Source organism: Desmodus rotundus, chromosome 13, assembly GCF_022682495.2.
Source record: "Desmodus rotundus isolate HL8 chromosome 13, HLdesRot8A.1, whole genome shotgun sequence".
NCBI lineage: Eukaryota > Metazoa > Chordata > Mammalia > Chiroptera > Phyllostomidae > Desmodus > Desmodus rotundus.
In genome coordinates, this window is record NC_071399.1 from 91,533,528 (window position 1) to 91,547,788 (window position 14,261).

Genomic DNA, 14,261 nt, shown 5'->3' on the forward strand with positions numbered 1-14,261 from the left:
AGGATCTTGTTGAGGATAAAATGAACTGAAACATACATAAAGCTCTCAGAGCAGTCCTTGACATATTATAAATGCTCAATCAATATTCTCTGCTTTTACAGAACGCAGTCGACTAGTACAGTAAACCTTGTAAAATTGCCTTGCTTCTGCTTTCTCAATATCTTACCACACAGCTGTGTGCTGCTGACAAGCGGCGAGACCCCCGTCACTGGACTGCTGGGCTCCCTGTAGGCTTCCCAAGGATCATCATTTGTACGTTTAATTTTTAGGCATCCCTGGCCTTCAAACGTTCTGTTGCCCAATATAAAACGGGGAGAATGCTCAAGTTTTCTAATTTAGAATAACGAAACATAGAGTACATGTTTGGTGTTCATAACTTTAAGTCTTCAAAAAAAATAACCTTCATTCCAAAGAGAACATAAATAATTTTTAGCGAAATTAAGTCCTGTAAATACAGTTAAAGAGATTGGCAAAGCAATTTCAAACGATTTCTATGCAATGTTTCTAACATAATACACTTTATGTGCCTGCTGTGGAACCTTTACAGAGTGCAGGTTATAGATCATTATTTCTCCAGCCCCTGTGCCCATAAGGGTGATGGTATGTATTACAGCACCATTGTTAGAAATCTCTAAGACAAAAACGGAGCTGGTTCTTAGTCTCAGCCTAATGTATTTTTAAATCAAGCCTCAGGGAAATAATTACTTTTGTTTCTATTCAGTAAAGACCTGCACACAGAGTTTATGGAATGACATAATATCCTTCCTGAATCAGAGCGGCATGTAGGACCAGCATCCTTCACACACAGCCAGTTCCTGAACCTTTGCAAACAAACCCCAATTTCCAAGGAAACGATCTCATCAAGTGCGGCTCACCAGAATTCATATTGTTCCTTTTGGAAACATTACAATAAGATTTTCATGATTACAAGCCCCAACTGCCCCTCTAAAATTCAATATACTCTTCAACACATTTATTTCAGTGGAATGTGTTTGCATAATGGCTCTAGAAAATAATTTACTTGGTTTTATTTTTTCTAGTCCATGAGGTGTGGTCATAACTTCATAAACTTAGTGTGTACATGGGTACGTGGGTGTGTCTCTCCAACGGGCACCCGCCAGCTACTGCCCAGGAATGTTCATCTGCGCAGTTTCAGCGGACCTATCCCCGACCGGCAGCATGTTTTAAACTATTTGGGGGAATGATGAGTTTTAGTGAGGTTCAGGCTGTTGATCTTTTTTTCTCTGAGAATAAGAAGGAACATCCGGCGGCTTGCAATCAGTATCTTCTCAGGGGAAGCTGTGCTTCTGGGCACGGGGCACGAGACTTGTTCTGAGGTTGAGGACTCATTTGTCCTGTGCCACCAGAGAACGGCATCCGCAAATCCAGGGCGACCACTGAGCAGCACACACGGGGGCGGAGAACGCGACCCTGGGTGTCAGCCTTCTGCCCTCCCGACTGGAATTCCCACTCTCTACCACCACTAAGACTGTTCGGAAGGACCAGTGGGGGTGGGGACGAGTGAGCCCCCCCCCCCACAACGCCCCTACTAACTAAATAAACAAGTATCCCAGTTTCAAAGGTGACCGAATGTGAGGAACCTGCAGGAAAGCTCCTAAAACGCACCCTGAGTAGACCTGCCTGATTTACGCGGTGGACACACGTCAGTTTTGGAAATGTGTGATTTCACCTTCCTACGTGCCGTGGGTTTGTGTGTGTGTGTGTGTGTGTGTGTGTGTGTGTGTGTGTGACCTTAGGTTATGTGGCAGCTAAGCACTGTCACTCTTTGCTGAAAACTGAAGCTTCAAGTTACTTCTACAAGTTACTTCTGCGACGTGGCACAGGCATCCGTAAATCGCGGAGGGAAAACAACAGTTTGCAAAGCTGGGGTAGCGTGAGACAGAGCCAACAGAAGCCGGAGCTCGCCCCGGCCTTCCGCTGCCGGCCACTCACCTTGCTGAATTTTGGTCACTAGCTGGTGGCGCGCTAGAATCCGGCTCATCCTATACGGAGAGCGCCTGGCAGTCTGATCGAACCGCAGGTACAGGTCCTGGCCCTCGGGGGTCCCGGGACGGAGATAGTAGCAGCCCGCCGCCGGGGGCCTGGCTCCCGGACCCGACATCTCCGGGACGGAGGTGCTGCGGCCGCCCCAGGCCGCCCCGTGGCTGCGTCCGTCCGTCTCCAGCCTCAGCGCGCGAGCCAGGCGCCCAGCCCAGGCGATTTTTAAAAAGGAAAAGGAGTGCCAAAGCCGCAACTCGGAATGCCAGCCCCCCGGCGCCCACGTGACCGCAGGGAGCCAATCCGGGGGAGGAAGGAGCCGGGGACCCACACCGAGCGCCCGCAGCCGCGGGGAGACTCGGCGCTGCCGCTGGGGTCCCGCGCGGGGCTGGGAGCGAGCGCGAGCCTCGGGGCTGAGCGAGCTCCCGGGGGCAGCAAAGAGAGTGAAAGAGAGGGGAGGAGGAAGGGCAGGAGGAGGCCACATACCCCCAGACCTAGGGATTCTTCAGTCTGTTCGAGTTAGAGGAAGCGCCTTCTTCTCTCGCAGGCAGCTGCAGCCGGATCCAAGAAGCATGGGATAAACGCCCGAAGTGCAGAACTGGGTACTTCGGATAAGCGCAAGCCGCTGCGTGCAAATGACTGCCCTTCACGGTGAAGAAGGGAAGCAAATGAAGCTTTTCCAGTGAAATCAGACCTCAGGTGCTGGAACACCAGAGTGCATACCGCCAGGTTGTGACCCTCCGCGGTGGGGCGACTGAGAGCCCTTCCACATAAGGCTGGGATGGGCCCTGGGCACCAGCCTGTCTGCGGAACACCTTCTCTTGAATGCTTCTACTTCCCCAATATTTTCCTATTGTTTATGCTACTATAGTTGTCCCATTTTCCCTCCTCTTTCCCACCTTCACACAAGGGGGTGGGACTTGCCCAATTTTTAATCACCAAGAAGAAAAATTCTTATGAAGCACGTTTTACGTGTAGGACGCTGCCAAGAACCATTGTAAAGATGCAGATTGGTGCGAAGATGCTGTGGGATGCCGGGGACCGTAGAGGGGTCACGCAGAAGCTTTCCAACCTAAGCTTGGTGTGAAAAGGTGCCCCCCAAAAGACATAAGCGCCGTGAGAGGGGATGATGAGAGCAGACCGCCCAGAGCAGGAGACATCTGGGTGGGCTTTACAAACCGTGGGGTTCTGACAAGCAGAGGCCGCGGAGGGCTTTGCAGGCAGGTGCGCGCTCATGTGTGGGAGACCCCGCAGTTGGGGCTTGTGTTTAAGTGGAAGTCATTCAACTCGGCCATATGTGAGGATGCATATGGGAGCAGTTAGAATTTCCCCCCCCCCATTTTTTTCCTATTTAATATTGTTTGATGTGAAGAGAAAAAAAAAATGTCCATAAAAAACATGTTATCAAATTCCAAGCCTGGGGCTGAATGAATCAAGTTCTTTGAAAAACAAGCGCATGGCCAGGTTGTTCTTACATTTGGCTGACTCGGAGTGAAACCTGGCCTGGCCTGGGATTCATAGTGAGAAACTCCCCATTAGCAGTTTAACAGGACCTAATGAGGACCCCAGTTCTCACCACTGCGGTTGTCTGAGGTTGCCGGCCCTAACACCTTTCTCGGAGGCGACGTTTGCTGGCCCGATTCTGAGAAGCAGTTTGAGCCTGGCAGCTCTCGCACTGCACAGTAGTAAATGCACGGGGCTAATGATGGTCTCTGGGGCCTTCAGCAGAACAGAGTCTCTCTTGCGGCGGTTGTGAGGCTTTCCGGTAACTCTGCAGGAGTAGGGCAGTTAAGGTCTCCCAGCCACCATCACAGTAGAAAAGAAAAGCTCTCACTGGTCTCTGTTGCTCGCTTTCCGTTCCTATTCAGGATTTGATCCGAGTTTTTCTGTTCCCTGGCGTCCTTTGCGGAAGGTGACAGGGACCTAAGATCTAGGGACTCTGCCACACCAGAAGCACTGGGTGTGATGGTTGGCACTACACTGGACTAGCAGATGCCTCCAGCTACCGCTAGACGCTGTCAGCCCCTTACCTGAGGCTGGCGGTTATCACCTTGTCATTGAGAGGGACTGGAAGAGAGTGGATAGAAAGAAAAGCAGAGCAGGGAGCTTGGGAGCGCTGTCTACGTTCTGAGAAGCCAGGCAAAGGGCAGGGGAAACACGGGAAGTCACAGGCAGCTGTTGCCCAGCTGTGAGGACGCAAAGAAAAATGGGCGGTTCCCAACACCAACCTGGTAGTTCATTACTGACTCGGCTGCATTCTAAAAAATACATGACGTCATTTTTCTGAAGAAACACGGCAGTGTATCATTCTTTTAAAAAACCGCAGGGCCTACTCTTTGCACAATAACGAACGAACGAACTCAGTGACGAAAGTCCCGACGTGTTTTGTTCTGAAAGCGTCAAGATCGTGAACATGTATTCTTTGAGACATGTAAACAGAGGTAACAACGGGAAACACAGTATTTCATAGGAGATTGGCAATGAAGAACAAGAAGTGAACATACGTTTTTACTCCCTGATTGAAAGACGTCTTAGAATAAAGCTTAGTTTTTCGACAATCAGTCCCGCGGGCATCCCTATCAGATGATACGTCTACCTCTCTGTCTTCCCCGTAGCAGCTCCAAGTTTCATTTTATGGGCCAAGGAGCATCTGTAAATCCATGCAAGGGCTCACCAGGTTTTTGTCCCTTCGCATGACCCAAATACCAGGTTTAATACAGAGAAGTAACAACATTTTCCCTTTAGCATTACTTTCTCATGGAACCTGAACCCTTTTAATGACTGTTTTCATCACGTGGTCCCAGCACCAGCATCACCACCGCACACGCAGGTCGGCTGTGTTTGCTGTAAACATAAATACCTGGCTGACGAGCTCCCCGGGGCCACGCTGTCCGGCAGGCGTCTCTCTGGGAGGACTCTTCCCCCTCACTGGTGAGGCAGTGGGGTCCAAAGAGATCAGGGAGAGGGGGCGAGTGCGGAAGCCCCAGGGGTACCACCCAAGATTGACACTGGATTTCTTCTCGTCCGACACCTCCCAACAGGAAGAAGATGGACGCACCCGTGCTCAGTGGTCACCTACTGTCCTCGTTCGGCCTTTGAGAGGAACCTCGCTCAGGGGTGGGATAAACAGAGGAATGTTGGGAACCAACAAGGGCAGGAAAGAGAAGCAGGGGGAGGGGGAGGGGCTAACGGTGCTGAATACTGACGCCGTGCCAAGCTTTACGCTACTGCCAGTGCACATCTTCAATTACTGTCCGCAGCCGGCCCTGGGGCCCGTGCGATGGAGAGGGAACTGAGCCTCCCAGAGACGAAGCCGTGTCCCAGCGAAGCCAGCGCTTCCCTCCAAGCTCCTGATAGGTTGACTCTTTCGATGACCACGCACGGAGGACAGGTGAGAGGGGACGGTGGCACGGAGGGCTGCTGGGGAAACTGGGTGGCGGGGAAAGTTTTGTGAGGCCACACTGACAGTCATTTGAGTTTTATCTCATTGGACGTGATACTGGAATATCTAACTAGAAACACAGGTATGGGATGGCTGAAATCCTGTGGTCGCCGAGACCTAGGTGTCTGGACTGCAAGAGACCCGAAGCCCAGAGCCTTTCATCAACCACTGGGCACCGGGGGCTCCCCCAGCTGAGAACTGAAGACCCCGCACCCCACCCCTGGCCTGCAGGACAGGCCGTGGGTCCGCTGCCCTCTGCTTACACACAAGGCTGGCTTCATGTTGCCAGGCCTTTTCCACGGCATTTCTTCTCAGTACAGACACTCCAAATACAGTCAACATTCTGAAATGTGACCTCCAAACCAGACGCTCGGTATCTGAAACTTTCTAACCTTTTGATAGATGACCGCAGGTCAGCACTCAGTGGAATCCTGAGTCCACGTGGCGGAGTGCAAGGGGCACGCTCACAGAAGCCAGGAATGGCTCGCTGTGCCTCCCCCGCCTGCTTCTCCTCCTCCTCCTCCACACACATTCCAGCCTCCTCGTCAGCCTGTTCAGAGGGAGCTAGTGCTGCCAAGGAGGAAAATGTTTGAGATACAAGTGGTAGGCGGAGAAAAGCAGAACTGATCAGGAAGGGCTGCTTTCGAAACTTCCAAAAGCCGTGGGCCCTGAAGCTCGCTTTGAGGATTTCCACCAATGGATGTGTGAGGTGTGTGCCCAGCTCTGTGCCAATCAGCCTGTCCAACATGCATGCACCATGTGCCGGGTGACCAGTGCAGGCAGCTCAGTGACCCTGACCTTGGCAGCCAGGACCTGGTCCCTCTGTGAAAGGTGTCAGAGTGGATACTCATCTGACACAGCTTCCCAGCCTCAGACCACATCTCCCAAGTGGAGCCCCGTCCTGCTGCAAAGACTTCTGGGCGGCAACCGATTTTCTTTGTTTTGTCTCTCAGCCCTCATGACGCTGCCTTTGGTGAATTTCACCTTGACAGGCCACCGAGAGTGTGGCTGTGCCCTGCTGCCGTCCCCTGCGGACTCAGTCCTCCACCAGCGGTCTGGGCTGACTTGTCCCAGGCCCAGAGCTACACCCACCCATTCCAGCCGATCAAAGTTCTTTCACTTTTCCAGGTGGCTCCAAACATCTGGAACGGTGTGATTTCCTAACCTCCCGCCCTGTCCAAACCTAGTGCCTTCAGAGATATTTGAGTGGCTGATGCAAAAACCTTAGTATGAATAGGCATAGTAATACCTGTGAATAGTCATCATATGGCAAATTAATCAGATTAGTTTGTCACATGCTCACATGGAATCCATTTGTTTGCCGCAACTACTACGGGTGTAAAGTTTTTACACCTTGGATTTACCTTCTAATCCAGATACTCATCTAACATTACAAGCTGCTGTCAGATCAATTAATACTCTACCCACATATATATTTTACTGAAGACCACAAGTTGTTCAAGAAAGTTATTCCTTATATCCTTATGCGGATATCCTTATAATTATATCCTTATAATTTCTATCCACTGGCTCTAAGATGGCCAGTTGGAATTAGACTGGGCAAACCTATTTCTTCCTGCATGTGCCTGTCCTTCAGATGCTTGCAGAAAGCCAGCACATCCCTTATAAGAATCTTTGGTGGCAGGTTAAACTTTCGTTTCCACCAAACCACACAACTAACTATTCAGCCAGCTAACTGCTGTCTCTTGGAACTGCTCCAATATGTCAGTACCTCTTTAAAAGCACAGCGCCAACCCTAAACTTGAGCTGTAGACATGGCCAAGGGCAGCAGCGTATGATGCAATGTGTGCATACTGCCTGCGCCCAGTCTGAGATTATGGGGTAATCTGTGTTTGCTCAATCTTTAATTCAACATCGCCTGAACGCCTGTGCGGGAGCGCAGTAAGTTAGGGAGATATCTGCAAAGGAACCGGTGTGGTCTGCCCTCCAGCGCCAGTCTGCCGGGGAGGTTACCGAAAAGGAACTCACCGTTTCCTAGTCAACTGTGGTGCTTAAGCCACGTTGTGTTTATGCATCTTCACACACTGCCCTGCTAAGGGGGTGTTCTCCATCCTGTGCTTTAAGAAGTGGCCTTGCAAACTTGAAAACGGGTCTTTCAAACTTATTGAAATTATTGAGGTATTTTCTATTCCTGATGTTCTCCTCCAGCTATTTAATTCTGCCTTGTTCTGTGATGTAGCTGATAAAAAGAACTCTATCATAAGAGTATAAAATAAATAGTTAAGTGAGTTCGGAATGAGGTAAAGCAGTGCAGAGGAAAAAAAACAGCTGAAATCAGTTTATGTGTATACAAGCCACACAAACAGCGCTGTACGTCCGTGGGAGGTGGCTGAAAATGTGGCTTCGGATCCCTGTGTGACAAAGTGAAAGGGGAATAAGGTCGAGCAAACAATTCCATTTCTCCACAAGTCAAACAAAGTGGTGATTCAGGATAAACACAGACCGCCAGGTATGGAGATGTAAGGGAATTGTTCCCGGGTCCTTACGGAGAATCAGAGTCCTCAGTGATATTGCGCATGGTAACAAACCTTAGTTCGTGTTGTTTTGTTAACTGTACCCTTCAGCGGACAACAAGAGTATGACAATGAAGCACCAATTAGGAAAAGTAATTTCTCCGAGGCCCCCCGGAAGTACAGGGTGGAGGACACTATCCTTGGTGACCCTTTGAACCGTGTATTGAACTCTATCTCTTCCCTGCTTAAGACGTTTCAAGTTTCCCACCACACCTAGAACAAAGTGCAAAGTCACCACTGGGCACACGAGGTTCTGCAAGGTCTACCCCTGCTTACCACGCCCCATTCATCAGCCCCCTCCACTCGGCCACCTCGGAGTCTTCTTCCCACAGGTGCTGCTCCTTCGCCTGGAAGCTCTTTGAGGAGTTCCTTCCATCCCTGGGGCCTTGGCAGCGTTCAAGTATTGGCTCCACTAACGCAGCCTCATGCAGCCTGTCCCCGCCCACTTTCCTTCAGTGAGGCAGCGCCCCACAGGTGTCTCTAGCTCACCTTTCCCACTGTGTAATCACACATTTGTCTTCTCACTGACCCACACGCTGCTGCCTTTTTTCTCCAGTGGACAGTGGTATCTAGAGCATGTCTGTTTAATTCCCATTCTCTGATGGCTGCCTACCCCAGACCTGGCACACAGTACGACCTCAGTGGTGATTGGCTGAATAAATGGTCGAGTGAGCAATTGAATACATGGTGATCTGAGTTGTTCCAAGGATAAAACTGAGAAGGGCCAGCAGAACGGATGCACATTTCTCAGGCAATCGTAAATGTTGTTGCTAATACTGCAGCCAGGACTGGGTAAGGACTGGACAGCAGAGAAGTCGAGGTTTTACTCTCCGGCAAGAGCTTACATGCACATATTTCACTCTGTTGGTTAGTGGAAAAGTATATGCTCTGGCCATTAAACAGAGGGCAGTTTAAGGTCCCCTGTGAAATTAAGGAGCCTGAAGGGGTAAGCAACACTTGCTCCATAGAGAGAGGCTGAAAGTCATCCTCCCCTATCCCCCCCCCCAAAAAAAAATCAGCTGTCTTCCTTAGCTTTGCGTCAGCCTCAGATTTCACGAGCGCGCCAGCTGGGCCCTCGTTTGAGAAGTCGTTCTTCGTGGGCCAGTTGTTCTCCATGGACTCACTTCTGCTCTTCATGCTCATACATGTTTTCAAATCATTCTTTCAATAACTTTGCTGGGAATTTTCAATAATCTACTGTCTGGTATTTTCTAGAATATATATTTTTTTGCCCTAATTGAAAATAAAGGTAATTGCTCATTTTGGGCCTTCCTTCCTTCCTTCCTTCCTTCCTTCCTTCCTCCCTCCCTCCCTCCTTCCCTCCCTCCATTTCTTTCTTCCTTTTTTTCTTTCTCCTGGATTGCTTAGATTACTAGGAGGGATCTTTCAGTCTCAAGTGTAATTTGTCTGCATTTAGAGATGTATCCTCACTTACATCAGCTTCGAATGATAACCTCCCTCCCCATCTTATAGAATGATGAGCATATTTTCTTAGTGTTAACTCATATTACAATGTGAATATAAAAGGGAAGCTTGCTTGTTAAAGGAACCTTATGGCCCCTTCAGAAAGCCCTTTATTGATTCTGCGTATTATCTGCTGTGTGAATGCTTGAGACCACTCAACGAAAGGCACGCCATTATTAAGACACTCAGCCGCCCCACTGCCCTGGGTCCAGCCTGCATTTCTCTGTACAACTGCTTCCCACCTGGCGTCTGGCAGCAGTTGGGCGTTGAGTAAAGTTTGGAAATAGCCACACCCATGGAGTGTGGAGGAATAAGGGTGTGGTGTTGATAATGCCATTGCACTTCTTATCTGTTAAATCCCCATCCACCTTCTTAGATAAATTCAGCCCAGTGCACTGAGAATCGGGTGGAAATTCCCCATGTAAGACCATCAACCTCTACTTTAAAGAACAGGAAGAGGAGCAAGGAGGAGTGCTGGCATTAGGACACATCCCATAAAAAGAAGGCTTTGGAAAGAATTTGAAAAGGTGGCAAAATAGCTCTCCAGTCCCTAGACATCAGTACCAGTGGAACTTTGGGGTGATGGGGAGGACAAAGTCCAGGGTTTCTTCTGGGCTGGGAGAAATGATTTTGCCAGCGGGTTCTGGTGTGATGAACACATGGTTTTTGCTGGCATCTTGTTCAGCATCAGTAGAGATAAAGCCACTAATTAACTCATGCTCCAGCTTCTTTCTTTCACCCTTTCACAATCAAATACTTCTAGTACACATTCCATGCCAGGGACATGCCAGGGACATGTCAGGCACAGGTGCTATGCAAGGAGGTCCCTCTTCTCCACCATAAGATTGATCATGGGAAGAGTGGGGGACAGTTCTAGTGAAAGGGTTGCAAAGCAGACACCGACAGAGGTGTGCATAGGGTGCCTGGAAGACAGCAGGACAAGAGCAGACTCATTCTGCATAGAGAACGCCTCTGCTGAGAAGGAGGGGGTGCAGTATGTCTGTGAAGAAAAAAGCACACAGATACTTCCCTATGTTGTACCTCCTTCTGTAACGAACGTGAGGACTTCGGATTGCAAATCGCACGTTGGAGAGACGTCTAGGATCACAAGACAACCTAGGAGGACATCCCTTCCTAGGAGGAGCATCCCCCAATGCTCCTCTGGTGTCATTCTCTCTTTTCTCCACCGAAGCTCTGATGTGGGGTGGTACCTGTCAGCTACCGCTGTTTCCTGCAGGTAATCCTTTAGAAGAGGGGCTGGGCTGAGGAGTGGTGAAGGACCAAGAGGGCAAACTGAGTTCAGGGGTTCTCGGCTGGGGTGCAAGGAAACAGAGTCTGCCATGCTTGGATCACAGCCCCAGCGCAGTGGGACGTCCACACGCCACGCATCTTGCGGCGCTCTGGCTTCGTGAGACAGCCATCCTACGTCTGATCGCCCGTCCAAAGCAGGATTCTAAAGCCATCCCCACCGCAGCTCCCCTGAAGGCTCCTTATCCTGCACAGGCTGTTTGGCCCATTTGAACAGCCCTTCTGTGGGGAGTTCTTCCTGGTGGAGTTCTTTTCTGTTCTGCGCCCACATGCGTGGGTGCAAATGTGGAGAGAGTGTCTTGAGATTTCTTGTGTTATTATTTCTTCAGAGCTTGATTTTTATCAAAGTACGCAGTGGCCTCTGGCCAACCTCCAAGAGCACCGTCATCATCGCGCTGTATCCTATGACACAGACCTGTCCCAACAGACCAAATGCAGCACAGACAGCTGGGCGTGGCCACCTTCTCGGGCAGCCCCGCCACGGTGACTCAGTGCTAATCAATCACAGGGACATTCTTAGTGAGCACCAAAAATGTGTTTGCTGCGCAGAGAGGGACCGAGCACGCCAAAACTGCCTCTCAGTCCTTCCTGAACTCAAAATACCCTCTTTCATTCCCTGACGCAGGGTCCTCAAGGGCCGGCCTTGGCCTTGGCTTGTTTCTCAGCCTGGATTACCTTAGAAAATCCCGTCTTTTCATGAGTGGATTGTTGCAAACGAAAGGGCACAAAATGGTGTGGGGCATATGCTACAGTTACGATTTTATAAAAATTTTAAAAATGTCATAGTACAAAAAAAAAAAGGAAGACAACATCCCCCAAAGGTAATTATTGTCATTTTTAGGATGGTAGAATGAGGAGTGGTGTCTTTTAATTTCCATCCTGCACCTATTCTGTCACCTGACTGACCACGTGGCTGAAGTAACGGGATCGAGCCTCGCCGCCCGCTACCGTCAGAAGGTGCGAGGAGGAGCCTCCCCCTCAGCTCACCTCGCACTGCCTGTTGTCTCAATGATGGGGGATGATGGAGAGGGAGAAACCTGCACAGAAACGACAGATGTTCTCCAGGATGGCGTCGCCGTCCTAGCACAGAATCAGGCCAAACCCCCGTGTTCAAAATAGGACAGAGAGAAAAGGGAGGAAACCCCAGAAGCCTATTGATTCCCTTTCCACTATGCCCCTCACATCCCTTCCTCCCTGCGTCCCTGCCTCCAGCACGGGGAGGGGACCAGCCCTCTGCCCAGACTGCCTGACAGTCCAGCCTGTGTCTCCGCGTCCGCTCCCATCCCACCCACCTACTCTGAAGGGCACAGAACATTCAGCAACTCTGGATGCCACCTCCATGGTGCGACTCTCCCATGGTAAACACCAAGTCCCACCCCGCCCACCAGGAACTGTCTAAGAAGTTACCGTCTCTTCAAGCACCCCTTTCCTTATGCACATGGTACATACATAGTCATAGATACATCAGCCGCACATACAAGCAGCCCAGGTGCACGTGATTATCGGTTCCCCTGCCACTCAGTGCCAGCTGGGTCAGAATCTAGCCAACGAGAGAGCTAGTTGAGAAGGGATTCCGCACCACTTCCCGCATGCAGCTGTAAACTGCAGGAAGGAAGTCTCTCGGTCTGGGAAACCACCTTTTCAGCTCTTCCTGACTTTCAAACTTAGGAGAGATAGTATATCCTTATGATGGTTTTCTAAGAACGATATTTGCTTTTGTTTTAGAAATACACATACGCATATTAAAGCATATTCTAGCCTCCCAACAAAGAGCGAAATCCATTTAAATAATAAAGCCGTGACACCAAGAAGTATGTGGACAGAGGAGTCTATACACTTTTTTTACCCAAATCCTTCCTGAAAATCTACTCAGAAGTTCTATTTTTACTAGTGTGCTTCAAATTCTAACTTAAAAAGAAACTATTGAAGACATAACCCTATTCTGAGAGTTGAGGAAGAGAAAGTGACTTTAAAGTTATAAAGCAAAAGAAAACCAACGGCCCCTAATTTCTCAAATCTGGACATGGCGGGTCCCTCGAGGGGTCCTCGCGTCCCCTGTGGCCAGAGCTGGGAAGTCATGCTGTGGTTCCCTTGAACTTTGCCCGGAGTCAGCCCTCCCACAGCATACTTTTATCACTCTGCTCCAGGCCATCAAGTGAGCAGGGCCAGGCATTTGGACTCATGTTTGTTCAACGACGACTTTTTTCACTCCTATTCCATGCCAGGCAATGTTCTGGGTGCTGGGAAGGCACCGATGAATAAAGCAGACCTATCCGTCCTGAGGAAGCTTACGTCCGGACCAGTGAACTCGCCGGCACGGACGGGTGTGCTAACATGCGAGCTGCCGGCCACCCAGACTCTGAACTGTTTGTAAAATTTGGTGCGTGTTTCTGCTTCTCTAGGGCATAGGTTTCTTCGATTTCATCAGATTTTCGAAAGATACTATAATTCTAAAAATATTTCTTAAGTGTCTCTAAAGTACAGTCCTAGAACATTTGTGGGTTTGGAGTCAAGTCAACTTGTATTCGAAGTCTGGCCCTGCTACTTACTAACTATGGGAGCTGGGACAAGTAAAAATGTGTCATTTTCTGCACCTCGGTTTTGTCGCCTTTGACACGGAGGTCAGGCCTCATCAAGCCCTGTGACTTTCCGTTGGATTATGTACACGAAGCAGCCGGCACACTGCCAGGTGAGGGGCCTCCACCCCATCCTCACCTTACAGGTTCTGACCCAAAATAGGAGTGAGAGGTTTGAAGCACATTCCAAGTACAAAGATGGGGCAGGTGGCGTCAGCAGCTGGGGGTCCTTGCACCCACAAGCTTTCAATTTCAGTGTGTCGGCTGCGTCGGACACCCAACAGAAAGTTCCTGAGGAAGGTCCTCTCCCAACTGCGAGGTTATGACTCTATACCGAATAGGCAGATGCCCAGGCTTTTCTTTAGGGAGTATTTTATGACCCAGGATACAGCCAAACTTTGTTCTTTGATTCCTTGAGAGGAATAAATGCTCATTTTAAGCTACACAATGACATTTGGTACCTTTCTCTTCGTGTCACTCAAAAGGACACTACCCATGGTGCTAATGAAAGTATCTTCCATTTGTTCAGCATTTTCTCATTTTTAAAGATCAACAACCTTTCAAAACAATCCTTTCAAAGGGCCCACAAGCCCCTGTTTGGTTTTGCCCCAGCTTCCCCTGGCAGTCTCCGTAATCACATCCTCCTTCTTGCTCTCTGGGCCCCAGAGACATTGGCCTTTTTTGAGGCCTTGAAACAGGCAGGTCCCTCTTCTTGGGCCGTGACACCCACAACCTGCAGAGTGGCATAACCAACTGCTGCTCAGCTCTCCTTCCTGAAGGACGCCTTCCCTGTCTCCCCAGAACTCCCCGCGGCACCAGGTGCATGTCCCTGCAGCCTGTCACACCTGCATTATGATACTTGGGGGTGAGGTGGATATTCGGTTAATATCTGTCTATTCCAAGTGGTTGGTATATTTCGTGAAGGCGGGGACCACACGT

At 49.8% G+C, this 14,261-nt stretch overlaps 1 protein-coding gene across 3 annotated transcripts in view; it reads right to left on the reverse strand.

Moving 5' to 3' along the window:
• STARD13 (StAR related lipid transfer domain containing 13) overlaps positions 1 to 14,261 on the reverse strand; it is a 359,221-nt gene that overhangs the window by 136,993 nt on the left and 207,967 nt on the right. The window contains exon 1 of one of the 3 annotated variants that reach the window (XM_053916848.1): positions 1,954 to 2,213. The exons of the other annotated variants lie outside the window; for them this stretch is intronic. Coding sequence (XP_053772823.1) covers positions 1,954 to 2,122 — 169 coding nt within the window. The 5' untranslated portion in view covers positions 2,123 to 2,213. Of the gene's footprint in view, positions 1 to 1,953; positions 2,214 to 14,261 lie in introns of those variants that run through there. 3 annotated transcript variants of the gene reach the window in all.